This window comes from Lacerta agilis, chromosome 17 (genome assembly GCF_009819535.1).
Source record: "Lacerta agilis isolate rLacAgi1 chromosome 17, rLacAgi1.pri, whole genome shotgun sequence".
NCBI lineage: Eukaryota > Metazoa > Chordata > Lepidosauria > Squamata > Lacertidae > Lacerta > Lacerta agilis.
Window position 1 is genome coordinate 30,232,207 of NC_046328.1, and position 13,939 is coordinate 30,246,145.

At 52.6% G+C, this 13,939-nt stretch overlaps 1 protein-coding gene across 1 annotated transcript; it reads right to left on the reverse strand.

Moving 5' to 3' along the window:
* Window positions 1–460: 460 nt before the first annotated feature.
* Window positions 461–9,661, reverse strand: TMEM151A (transmembrane protein 151A). Its single transcript, XM_033174988.1, has 2 exons — window positions 9,186–9,661; window positions 461–1,939 (listed from the first exon to the last, which is right to left on the reverse strand). The coding sequence occupies exons 1-2, from the start codon at window positions 9,276–9,278 to the stop codon at window positions 578–580; spliced, it is 1,455 nt and encodes a 484-aa protein (XP_033030879.1). The 5' UTR covers window positions 9,279–9,661; the 3' UTR covers window positions 461–577.
* Between the last annotated feature and the right edge of the window lie 4,278 nt (window positions 9,662–13,939).

Sequence of the window (13,939 nt, forward strand, 5' to 3'; positions counted from 1 at the left end):
GCAGAGTGGAAAAAACCCCAAAAAACTTAAGGGGAGAAGTGACGTCAAGGCTTCTAAAGCAGCCCAAACATAGGGGTTCACATACCCCTATGTTGCTCTTGGTCTCTCCTCTCTCCCTCAGCCCCCAGAAACGGCCTGCTTCAAATCCAGACACCCCTTCCTTCCATTCTCAGAGAACTAGTTGAACAACCACATCCAAAGAAGAAGAAGAAGAAGAAGAAGAAGAAGAAGAAGAAAGGGTGTTTTGTTTTGAAGCAATGGGTTGTGCAAAATAAGCCAGCCTTTGCACAACTGGCTCCGTTTGCACACATGTGCGCGTACACTCTCTCTCTCTCTCTCTCTCTCTCACACACACACACACACACAAAACGGGTCCTTCGTTTCCCCATCCCCCGGATGATAACTTAGAGGGGGTTGGAAATGGGTGGGCCAAATGAACCTACAGCCCGTTATTTTTTTGTTTTTTTTTTTGCAGGGGCACTCAGGTAATAAGGGGAACAAGCCAGGACGGAGGCTTTTGGGTTGCTTTTCCATTTCATCTTCCCACCCGGTGGGGCTCCTCTCTCTCTCTCTGGGGTCACAGCGGAGTCCCCGAGGCCCTCCCCGAAGGGCCCGGCCTCTGCCCGTTGCGGTGGCAGCCCTCCCCGCCGTGCACGATCAGCACGGGGAAGTAGAGCGCGTCCTGGTAGCAGGGGGGGCTCTCGAGGGGCTCCGTCTCGATGCTGCTGCCCACGTGGCTGCCGCTCAGGCTGCGCAGGATCCCCCCGCAGCGCCGGGCTCCGCTCAGCGAGAAGCGGCTGCAGCTGAAGGGCAGCCGGGCGTAGAGGGCCCGGGTGCCGCGCGAGGGCAAGGAGTTGCTGCTGACAGTTCGGCGGCAGCGCTGGCAGCTGCGCAGGTAGGCTGCCCCGGCCACCACGGTGGAGTCCATGAGCACGGCCTCCGAGTAGCTGGGCACCAGCTGCTGGTTGGAGCGGATGTGCCACTCCAGCTCGGTCATGTCCACCGTGTTGACGCGGGAGATGCGCCGGACGTAGCCGCCCACCGCGTCCAGCGGGCTGGGCCCGTCGTCCGCCCCAAAGAGTTTCTCCACGTGGTAGTGGACGTTGGCGGTGCGGTACTCCGCCAGCACCCGCAAAGGCCAGGAGAGGAGGAGGAACGAGGCCAGCCAGAAGACCCACCGGCGGGTGTACCAGGGGGGACGCCCGGGGTCGGGGAAGACCATCATGTGCTCCTTGAAGTCCACGTTCTTGAGGTGCATGCCCTCGCGGGCCTCCATGTAGTCGTCCAGGCCTTCGTTCTCGCCGAAGAAGCGGGCCCGCTGGGTGAGGTACGCCGCCTCGGCCTCCCCCGTGGCAAAGCTGAAGCACTTGGTGAAGCGCAGCTTGGTGACGGGGTAATCTGAGAGGCCCAGCAGCTCCTTGGAGACGTCCTTCACGCCGTGGCCCGCGTAGTCGAACTCGGTCTCAGCCACGTGTGTGTTGACGCGCTCGTGGTAGACCTGCGTGGTGGTGTAGGCGTCGCCGTTGCGGTAGCGGGTGACCTGCCGGGTGCGGCGGATGTAGTGGTAGCTGATGGCCTTCCACCAGATGCAGGGCGTGGCCTGCTGCATGCGCTGCACCTTCTCGTAGACGCTGGCGGTGTCCACGCGGTACTGCATCTGGCCCTTGGCGAAGCGGTGCCAGCACTCCACCAGGTAGACCACGTACAGCATCCCCAGGAAGGCCAGGGGGATGTAGATGTAGCCGTTGGAGCAAGGGCTGTCGTGGTAGACCAGCGAGGCGTCGCGGTAGGAGTCGGCGTAGTTCAGGCGCGTCACCGTCGAGAGGCGGCACCAGGCCATGACGCCAAAGCAGCCGTACATCAGCAGCGTGAGCACCAGGCATTTCCAGTGGGACTCACGGCAGAGGGAGCTGCTCAGAGATTGCTTGAGGGGGCGCTGCTGCTCAGAGAGACAGAGAGAGAGAGAGACAAAATGGTGGGTTAGTGTCGCGGGTGTTGGCTGGCCGCAGAGGAATGGTGGAGGAACCCCAATACCTCAAGGACCTCCTCTTTCCATATGAACCTACCCAGACCCCGAGATCACCTTCTGAGGCCCTCCTTCGTGTGCCCTCTCCTTGAGAGGTCCAGAGGGTGGCAACATGAGAACAGGGCCTTCTCTGCAGTGGCTCCCCGTCTGTGGAATACTCTCCCCAGAGAAGTTCACCTTCATTATACCTTTAAGCGCCAGGCAAAAATGTTCCTTTTTAATCAGGCCTTTGGTTGATCCAATTAACATCCTATGCCCTTTTAAAATGTGCTGGGGGGTGCTATTGGGTGGTTGTTTTTTATTTCTGTTAGGTATTTTGTGGTTTTATATCTTGATTTAATAATAATAATAATAATAATAATAATAATAATAATAATAATAATAATAATAATAATAATAATAATAATAATTTATTATTTATACCCCGCCCATCTGGTTGGGTCTCCCTGGCCACTCTGGTCGGCTTCCAACAAATATTAAAATACAATACAAAGTCACAGATTAAAAGCTTCTCTAAACAGGGCTGCCTTCAGGTATTTTCTAAATGACAGGTAGTTGTTTATCTCTCTGACCCCTGATGGGAGGGCATTCCACAGGGCAGGCGCCACTACCGAGAAGGCCCTCTGCCTGGTTCCCTGTCAGCACCAACACTTTGAATTGTGCTCGGAAACGTATTCTGTGAACCACCCTGAGACCCCCGGGTACAGGGCGGTATATAAATTCAATTAACAACAACAAAAACAACCAGCTAGGAAGCCATCAAGGGGAGAAGTCTCAGGGAATGGTGGTGCAACAGATGGAGAAGACTGTGGGGGAAAGGTGTTGGACGATGAAGAGGCAACAGGGTTTAGTGAGTGGGGAGAGACTGTGGCAGACAGAAGTACAGAATCAGAGGCAGAAGCTGAAGTAGGAAAGGGAGGCCAAGAAGCAGAGATGGGTGAGGCTTGTGAAGAGTCACGGGTGTCTCCCACTCCTGCTGCAATAAGCTCCCCACCCCTGTCTCCCAGAACCGGGAGAGGAATAAAGCAGGAAGAGGAAAGACAGGCACAGAGGCGCAGTTTCTGATTGCTTGGTGGGAAACCCTGGAGAGAGGAGAAGACATAGCTGGCTGTGGGGAAGCAGGGAAACTCTAGTCTCCGCGACTGATCCATGGGGGCAACTCCTAGGACCAGAAGAGGTATGAAGAGAAAGGAGCAGAGGCAGGCTAGTAGGCTGAGTGTCAGATGGCTTGGGAAGGACGCTGGGGAGATTTAGGCAGCTGTGGAAGGGCAGGGATCCTCAGCCTCCACAACTGCCTCATAGGGGCAAGGCCTACCAAGAAGAGTTGCTGTGCTCATTAGGCTCGGCTGCCCTGAGCAGGCCTTGTTTCTTCTAATGTAGTTAACTTTGTGTACTTTGTGTGATTTATTGCTGGCTGGCTCCCTAACAGTTAGATATTGCAGACCCAATTCCTGATTTGTCCAGCTTCTGTTAAAAGCAGCATATACAACACAAGTTGCTAGTCCTCCTGCTGGTGCACACTGAGATTGATAGGGTGGAAGGCAGGGAGCCCAACAGTAGGGGGAGCCAGAGAGCCAGTGACAGGCAGAGCCAATGAATTCCAGCTTCTTCCACATCTTCGTCATCCTCCTCCTCCCTGCTGAGTTCTCCAAGGGGCAACACTGAGATTAAGGAGGAGGGGGACAGGCAGAGCCATCGCCTAGAATGGCTGGAAGTAAGAAGGCAAGCAGAGTTTAATGGGGCACTGCCCCATTTAACCTAATAGACCAGCCTGCAAAGTATAGGGGGGGAAGCATACTGGCAGGATTCTGACCATTTGATTGTTAAGAGAAACAAGCTTCTGCTTTCCTGCACCCCGGCAAGGGGCAACTATGATGAATGACAGGCCTGGCCACATCCTGATGTTGCCGTCATGTTATTAGAACTACTAGACACATCCAGGAACACACCGCATGGCTTGGATTTAGGCTGGAGGGAAGCAGTCTTTTTAGGGACATTAAGAAGAATGCTGTTGCTACATCGGACCCAAGGAGTCTAACCCAGTACCCTGCTTCTCGTGGTGGATAGGCTGGTGTTTCTAGGAAACCAGCACGTCTTCCTTCCATTGGAAACCCTTTAGCATTGGGGATAGACTGCTCCTGAGCATCGTGGCACCATTCGGCCCCCAGCAAACTTCTGGACCTACAGAAACTGTACTGCTGTCTGGTTCTTGTCCCCACGCCTCACCCCTGGGTTTCACTGCAACTACACTGGTTCGAGCAAGGGTGTGTTTTCATATTGCGTACTGTCACTGTCCTGACGCAGATCAAACCACGCTCCTGGCTAATGGATCGCCTGACTTAAATCTTTTCAACGAGGTTTACGGTAGGCCCATCTCCCTAGCGGACTGCACCCTCTGTTGTGGGAAGCGATGCTCAGGGTTTATGTGCCAATAGTCGTTCTGCCTCGGACCAGCGCTGCCCACATCCTCCCACCCTGGTTTCCCATCCCAGGATGCAAAGGTTTTGGCAAAGGCTTCTGGGAAATGCGCCAAGAGCAAATGGCTATTAGGGTGGTCCCAGGGGAGCCGGGGGGGGGGGCATCAGGAAGGAGCTTGTCCATTTGCAGTCCTGCACTCAGAGAGCAGGAGTTAGAGGAAGGAAAACACGCGATGAAAGCGTAAGGGGACTGCAGCTTGGTTGAACTAAAAAGCCTATGGAGTCCAGAATGCCGTTCCTCAGAGTAGTGTTAGAAACTCAGATCTATGAAGGCACCTTAAACCTTGGTTCGGTCTCCACAACACAATGTCTAGGCACGTTTTCCCCCAAATGAGATTTATCATCAACATCATCACCATCATAATTTCTATATCACTTTATGTTTTAAAGAAAAGTACGCAGCAAACTCCCTGCATGTAAAAAGCCAGAATGTCAGGGGAAAGCGTTCTGCATAAGTTTTTTTACCTTGGTTTGCTAGATTTCTGTATGCAGTGACATGTGCTTTATTTTAGTGGGATTACATTTAAACATGCAAAACTCCTCCCACCACCAGCTGCAAGCAAAAGGCCGATGTGGTTCAGCCCACACTCAGTTCTGCCGAGTGTATAAACAGGAATGAAAACGCTAAAACCAGACTGGGGGTGGAATCAATAATCTGGCCCACAAACTGCACAGGCAGCTAGCTCTGAAAAGGGCCGCGCTACCCCACAGATGTTGAAGAAAACAAGCTGAGAGCCCCCTTGTTAAATTTCTCATGTCAATATTAATAGAATTTCCATCCAGGCTGGAATATGGACAACACGGCATTGGCCTGAACTACTGCTCCTGGCCAGTAGGGGGGGCACAAGGAATTATGGGAAATGGACAGGGCATCATGGGAAGTACCATATATCTGTTTCAAGTTGCTTAAGTGAACAGTATGCCTGAAGGGTATTTTTTTTAAATTACTGATTTGAATATGTTATTTAATCATAATTATATAAAGATATGGTTGAGATTCTTTCTCCCCAACAACATTCAGACACCAACCTGAGTCCAGATTTTTGAAAAAAAAGATGTTTTAGATACTTGGAATGCCAACGTCAAATTTTTAGGTGCTCATGGGATCTAGAATACAAGGATCTTGCAGCACTGAAATACAGGTGCCCCTGAAAGCTGCAGGGGACTTAGCCCAGGTGTCGCCAAACCAGCATCACCAAAGGCTCAGAGCTTCCATTTCATTTCATTCTTTCTTTAAAAGTCTCCAGCTCTCCTGGAAAGCACGAAAAGTGGCAAAATGTGCAGGTAACCTTCTAAGCGATTTATGTGAAGTGAGATTGCGTTGCAGCTACCTTGTATATTTCTGCTGGCGCCGAAGAATGCCCCCTGTTGCTGTTAGACAGAAGCAGCGTCAGGGCGTGTGTGTGTGTAATCAATAATGTGTGATCTTCACAATCAGGGCCAGCAGGACGCTACTGACATCCCGCAGGAAACATAAGGTTTCCAGAAGTGGCCGTCTCTCCAATTTCGTGTTATGCTGTGCTCCCTGTGGCAGCCATTTTGTGTTACGCCACACACACACACACACAGCTATTGATTTGTGACTGGTGCCGCCAGCACCCTCTCAAAATTCAGAATGTGCCCACTAGGCACAAAATGTTGGCGATCCTTGGCTTCGCCCATCAAGACACCAGCAGAGAGAGAGCCTGGATTAGACCACTGGCCCATCTAGTCCAGCATCCTGTTCTCACAGCGGCCATCCAAGATGGCGGCCATCACTGCCTCCTGGAGTAGAGAAGCCATCAAGACGCCCTTCCTACTTTGCAGGAATAATGTCTAGCCTTCACTTCAGAGCAGGAAGTGCATTAGCCCTCTAGATCAGTGTTTCCCAAACTTGGGTCTCCTGCTGTTTTTGAACTACAACTCCCATCATCCCTGACCACTGGTCCTGCTAGCTAGGGATGATGGGAGTTGGACTACAACAGCTGGAGAACCCACGTTTGGAAAACCCTGCTCCAGATGATGCTGGACTCCAACTCCCATCATTCCTGACCACCGGCCATGCTGGCTGGGGCTGATGGGAGTTAGAGTCCAACAAGATCTGAAGGGCCGCAGGTCCACACCATACCAGACAGGAGGATCCACTGGGCCAATGTGGCAGAATGCGCTTTGCCTTATATTCTACTGGGGCTCAGAACAACAGTCATCTCAGCACAGGCAGGGAAAATAGTTGGTGCCACCGCTTGTCAGGATCAGGCTGATACGGGTGTGTGTGTGTGTGTGAAGGGCACTGGAATTGGCAGACAGGAAAGATGCAGCTCAGGAAGAGGGGCCATGAAGGACCTTGAAAGATGTAAGGTGAAGAGTCGGAGGCTAGAAGGCTAGCAATATCCTGTTGCTTTCAATTGCCCTGTCTTACTTCCCCGAAAGAATCTTGGGAACTGCAGTTTGCTAAGGGTGCCGAGCGCTGTTTGGAGACCCCCTGTTCCTTGCGTACAGCTACAATTCCCAGAGTGACTTAGCAGCGAATCATTTGTTAAGAGACTCCCGCATTCCTCTTCACAGAGCCACAATTCCCAGACCACCCTGGGCAGATCAACTGACCGTTAATTCACTCTGGGAATTTGGTCCTGTTTGGAACAGGGGCGTCTGTTGACAACTACAGTTCCAAGAGTGGTTACAGGGAACTCTGGGAACTGAAGCTCTGTGAGGGGAATCGGTGTGTCCTAACAACTGTCAGCACCCTTAACGAACTTCACTTCTCAGGATTCTTTTTTGGGGGGGGGGGTGCCAGGACTGTTTAAAGCGGTATGATATTGCTTGAAGTGCAGGTGGGGCCTCTGAATGACAACTGATGAGAACCGTAAGCAGGGAGAGATGCTGCTGCAATTAAGGTCCAGCTTGAAGACTCGGGACATCTGGTTGACCATTGCGAGGAACAGGATGCTGGACTAGATGGGCCATTGGCCTGATCCAGCAGGCTCTTATTATGTTCTATGAGCAAATCCATTAGAAGTCTCAACCCAAAAACATTCTCCTTCCCATTTCAGCTCCCTGTACTTTAAATATTGCCTCTGTTGTTGATGAGGGAGGTGGGTGACTCCAATAAGCTCGCTTCTGTGTGGATTCTAGCAGCCACCAAGTATCAGGCTGTACTGCAGGAGCTACCTTGTCCTCCTGGCCTGGATGTTGTCATCAGTTCTGCTCCTGGATCCGGCTGGGCGGGCACTGTTTATCAAGGCCAAGAAACCCAGAAATGCTGCTTACGCCAGCTAGGCCTCTCAACTGTGTTTTAAAACACGTAACTTGTGCACTTCTGTTTAAGCTTGCTTTATCCTCCTCCCTCCCCATTCCTTCTTCCTTGTGTGTCATGTCTCTTCAGATTAAAAAGCTTGAGGGCAGGGATCGCCTCTGAATGACTTTTGCAAGCCACTGTCAGAAAGCCTTTTTTTCGCAAAAGGGCGGGGTATAAACCCCTCCTGTAAGTAAACAAACAATAAATATGTGTGCGTGCGTGGGGATATTGATCTGGGGAGCTTTGGAGGAAGGAAGCGGGGCAGGTTTGTCCTCCAGATAAATCTGAATTTTCTACAATCAGCTAAAGGAGAAACTGTTCCCAATTATCTCTCTCCTCTTGCCACCAGACACCTAACACCAGCTTTTTCTGCAGGCTTAGGAGAGAAATGGTGGAAACGTTGCACCATCATCAATTCCCAATGGTGCGCAATCAACTCCAAAAATACAGCCTTTCCTCCCCTCTTTTTTCATTATTTCTCTTCCACCTGCCAGGCTTGGTGGCAGGATTTTCTCCCCCTCGCCATCGGACGCCCCTCACATAAAAAAAAACCCACCAAGCCACCACCCCTCCCTCGTCCCCTTGCCTGCTCGCTTTGTCTCCCACCCCCGCCAACTCCCTTTTCTTCGGAGACAATCCCTCCATCATCCCCATCAGGAGTCGCTGCCACCAGCATAAAAAAAGGAGCGAGCGAGCAGCAAAGCCGAGAGAAGGACGTTGCCTGCTTCTGGTGCAATGCAGAACTTCGTGCGGGCGGACGTTTTCCCCCACCCGCCACGACCCCCTCCCCCAACGCCGGTAGCAAAATACACACCCCTTTCTTTGCAGATCCATAAAGGCTTCCTCTAGCCCTAACCGATTTCTCTCCCTCCCTCCCCGAGCTCGGAATCCCCCGCGAAATCCCGCCACCATCACCCCTTTCTGGACGCGCACAATTCACAACTCCAAATCACAACGCTGCAAAAAATCCCGGCGATGCTGCTGAGGGTGGTGGTGGGGGCGAGGAATGGGGGGGGGGTCCCCTATGGTGATGATGGGACAAATGAAGCCCTGCTCGCGCCGTCTACCCGCTCCCCCCCCATCCCCGTTTATTTTTAACCCTCGTCTGGCTATTAATAAGACACAAAGCAGCACGTGTTCCCTGCAGCAAAACCGCCGTTGTCTCCCTTCCCCCCCCCCCAAAAAAAAACCCCACCCCCACGCAGCCTCGCCCACCATCGGGGGTGGGGGTAAGTGGCCCGAAGCTCGGAGAAGCGGGCCCCGATCCAGGAGTCTCGACCACCTGCCCCACCCCGCTTTTTCCGGAGTTTGGAGAAGCCCCCCCGGGGTCTCCAAATCGGTGCGCCCAGGGCGCAGCGCAAAGCGCGCCTTTCTCTGCCTCTCGGCTTCGGGGGCTGGCCGGCCTTACCTCTTCTCGAGGAGGTCCCCCCGCGGGGGTGAGCGTGGGGAGCTCCCCCGCCCCCGGCTGCTGCGCCCCCTCTTCTTCTGCCAAGCCTGGCATGGTTCACGCGTGGCGCCGGCAGCAGGCGCCCCGGCCGCATGTTAGGGGCGGGCGAGGGGCTCCGCGGCCCCGAGGCAGGAGCTGCGCCGACTCGCCCAGTCTCTGCAGCGGGGCATGGAGACGGCCGCCCTCGCCTGCCTGCCTGGCGCGCACCTTCCCCGGGCTCTCCGCTCTCCGTCCGTGCGCTCAGCTCCGGCTCCGCCCTCCTCCTAGCGGCTGGAAGGGAGCCCGCACCGAGCCAGGGCCGCCTTCTCCACGCTGGGCCACCCCCGCCCGAGGCCCAAGCCAGGGGCCACACGCGGCCTCCGCCTCAGCGCCTCCCGGAGCTCTCCAGCAGCTTCGCCCCAATCCTCCATCTCTTTCTTGGGGGCATGACTAAGCACTGTCTAGATGCCCACGTGTTTGCCCCGTGAACGCACGGTCAAGGGATCTGGCCTGCTGCTCGTCTGAAAGCAGCACACGCGACTCCGAAGAGTGCCTCTTCCTGCTCCTCCTCTCCTATCTTATGTTCACTTCACTTCGGAAGGCGCCTTGCTTTTGTTTTAAGAGGAGTCCTGCAGACGTTTCGCAGTTCTATGCACCTTGGTATTATACGGTGGTCCTTGGATCACATCAGTGAGGCCGAGAGGGGGGTGGTCTTCCTGTCATTTGGGCAGCCCAGGACCTCCATACACAACTGCCCAGGCTTGAGCCCCGGGGAGGTCACTTCAGTGCTGCTAAAGCAGTGGTTTGACTTCACCCCTGAAGGCGCACTCCAGTGTCTCTCGAGGGATGCGAACAAAATAAACCATCAGGCCCCATCTAGTCCAGCATCCTGTTCTCACAGTGGCCAACCAGGAGCCTGTAGGAAACCAGGAAGCAGGATTTGACTAAAAGGGAACTCTCCCCTGTTGCAGATCCCAGCAACTCCTATTCAGAGCATAGCACGGCCATGCTGGTTAGTGGCTATTGATACCAATGAATTTGTTTGATAATCTTTTGAAAGCAATCCATGTTAGTGGATCCCTGCTCCACCAACCTCAATCCGCCTTGAGTCAGCTCCCTCCTGCCTGCCTGCCTGCCTTCTTACTTACATCCAGCTCCCTCCCCCTAGGTTTCAGTGTTGCCTCTTGTAGAACTCAGCAAAAAGGAGGAGGAGGATGGGGACAAAACTAGAATGACTTGGCTCTGCCTGCCGTTTCTCTGGCGCCACCTACTGTTAGCCTCCCTGCCTTCTGCCCAGTGAGCACCAGCCTCCGCAGGATTTGGCAGTCAGCCTCTCTGAGGCTAATGGACCTTATTCCTAAGCAAGGAGGTCATAGGATTGCAATCTCAGCTTCCTGGCACTTACCAGGCCCCTTGAGGCATCAGTTGATGTACTGTATGTATAATATGTGTGGACCAGATCCAAGTGATGTTGAAACTAGAAAACAGGGATGGGAGAGATGGGAAGCCTCCAGGTGCTGCTTAGCTCCAACCCCCATCAGCCCCAGCCATAGCCAATGGTGAGGTTGTTGGGGGTTGCGACCTAAAAGTTTCTCTATCCTAGCTGTGTTGCCTTAAAACAGTCTTTTGCCTCCTCAAGGCACAATCAGTTTCGAGGATGTGCACACCATAGGTTTAAATCGACCTCCTCACAAGTGAGAACTGTAGTATGTGAAGGGTGCTGGGAATTGTAGCTCTGTGAGAGGTAAACTACGGTTCCCATGGTTATTTGGGGTTATTTGTAGAGCGGCTGAGGGCGTCCGTATGGGTTGCTGCTCTTGTGCGCCGTCTGTATGGGTGTCCATACAGGATGCAGCTCGCGTGGAAGCCTGTACAATTGCCGTGCATGAGCGGTATCCTGTATGGACTGCACATGTGCGGCATCCTGTACAGACTGCGCACACGTGGGACGCTGCACATGCACAGTCCATACGGGCTGCGCAGCCCCGGGTGCCGGAGAGATTTCCTCCGCCACTGGAGCCCCCTATACTTTCTTAATGGACCGTTACCTTTCCTTTTTTTTTCTCTAATGGCTCAACTCCCAGGCAATTAACTCATTGGGAAACTGACCAGGCTTATATTTTCACCCAAGGAGACTTGGTTACATTCTAACATTTACTAGATCAAGGAATTTGGGGGAGTCTGGCACCCCTGAACTCATAACAATACGGAAGAAGGCAGGCTTTCAGGTATCCTGCTCCAGGGGTGGGCAGCCTTTCACCCTTGAGACCAGCCACTTCAGACCTCTGGCAAGAGACACCTGTCCCTCTTCAAGCAGCCTAATGGGCGGGCAGGGGGAAACAGAGGGGTGGCATAGGGAGAGAGATATAGAGAAGGAGTGGCAGAGGGAGGGGTGACAAAGAAAAAATGAGGGGTGTCAGAGAGAGAAAGAAAAGGTGGCAAAGAGAGAGAGAAGGGATGGGAGAGAGAGTGTGTGCAGGGGGTTGCAGAGAGAGAAAGAGGGAGAAAGAGAATCATAGAATTGTAGAGCTGAAAGGGATCCCGAGGGTCATCCATTCCAACCTCCTGCAATGTAGGAATATTTGAAGCAGCGTGAGGCTCGAACTTGTGACCCTGAGATTAAGAGTCTCATGCTCTACTGACTGAGCTATCCCAGGAGAGAGAGGGTGTGTGTGTGTTTCCATCCACTTTTGTCTCTGGCTGTGTCAGCTACCAGTATACAGCCCCCAACACAATTACCCGGGGGGGGGGGAGGTTCCCTGCTCATGTCCACGTCTCAATCCATAAAGTTGTGGATTAGCTGCATGAATTTGGGCAAACTGCTATCAGCTTGTCCTTGGGTTCTTCTTATGAAATGAGCAGGGATATTGGCCTATGGTAGCTTCTCCCAACCTGGTGTCCTCCCGATGCCTTGGACTACAACTCCCATCAGCCCCAGCACAGCACAGACGGTTGCACATCCCTGCATGGAACCGCATAAGAGCAGAGTTCCCACTGGCTGGCACTGAACACTTGCATTTCCAGAGCTGCTCAGTAGATGGCAGGATTGAGTTGAGAAATACACCTGAATTGGTCCAAAGGGAGTATTAGCGTTGGGAGCGAATGTTAATATTCTCTTGTGAAAATATAACAATATGATCATATTGCAGTAATGGGTTGTGTGATGGTATGTTGATTGGGGTGAGGATGTAGGCAGGTAAAGGCTTACCTGAAGACATATTGTTATGGTCATTAATTACTATTTACTTATATAAATTATAATAAATGTGCCAGCATTTGGGACCTTAATTAGTTTATCCAACAAAAAAGTGATGGAGGGCAGGGCATGACAGAGGTGTATAAAATGATTTAAGGTATGGAAAAGGTGGACAGAAAAGAATTTTTCTCCATCTTTCATAACACTACAGCTCAGAGCCAATCCAAAAATATGAATTTTTGGAGATTTGGGACAGACCGGAATGCCAGATATACAGTACATAGTTTCAGGGTTCTAGCCAATGCCATCCCCAGTAGACCCACTGAAATTAATTGCTATTACTAATTTGGTTCTAGTCTGTGCAACACTATTTAAAAAAATCTGAAAAATTAATTAAGCAGATCGGCTCTGAATGAGGTGCTAAGAGTTCGAGACTGTGCCATTTCAGAATCCAACTGCAGGGGTCGTATTTACAATTATTATTATGATTATTTTATTATTTACACTTATCCCCTCTGTGTATGCACATCATTAAATCAATAAATCAATACCCCATCAAGTAGAAAACTGTCAGAGCAAGGAAAGGGATACAACCTATTTCCCTGATGAGCTAATTATTTACTTGCAGGGAGTTATTAATGGGTTGTGTTTCTTTAAAAGGGGAGCATTCAAAAATGACACACACACACCATCCTACATCAGGGATGGGGAACCTTGGGCCCAAGGGGAGAATGCAGCCCTCCAGGCATCTACCTGGCCCTTGGGTCTCTCCCCAGGCCAGAGGCGTAGCTAGGGCTTTTGCCGCCCAGGCGGTCACTGAGTTTGCTGCTCCTCTTGTTGTGCCGCCCAAAAAAACGTGCGGCCACCCATACCCTGTAGCCACGCTAGTGCCCCAAGCCACAGCCCTCACCAGCCCTGCTGTGCACCCTCCTTGAATAATGTTGCCTGGCTGAAATGTGCCCTTGACCTCTGATCCAGCTTGTCTGGGAGCAGTGGCGGAGCAAGCCGATTGGGCGCCTGGGGTGGCGCGCATGCCCTGCACCCAGGGGTGGGCCCAGCCAGGGCAGGACACTCCGTGGGGCCTCCGAGGTGTCTGCCTGCCTCCTCCCACTCAGCCGCACTACAGCTGAGGGAGAGGCAGCAGGTGGACCATTTGGGGCAGCGCGGAGCCTGTGGGTGCCCAAGCCACAGCATCACTCCCAGGAGAGATGCATGGCTCAGGCATACTGCAGGCCCTGCAGTGAGTGCTGCCCGCATTCTGTCACCCCCCTCAGTGGTGACACCCGGGGCAGACCACCCCCACCGCCAGGGGCGTAGCAAGGTAAATTTTTGCCACACCCCCCCAGGCATGGGAAGGTCAGGTGGTACCCGGTGCGGAAAATTTCTTGTCAACCCCCCCATTGATCCCCCCCCCCGCAAAAATGGTTTTACATTATTTCATATTTTCTTACAAAGGAATAATAACAAGTAATAATAATAATAATAAACTTTTATTTATATCCCACCCTCCCCGGCCGAAGTCGGGCTCAGGGCGGCTAAC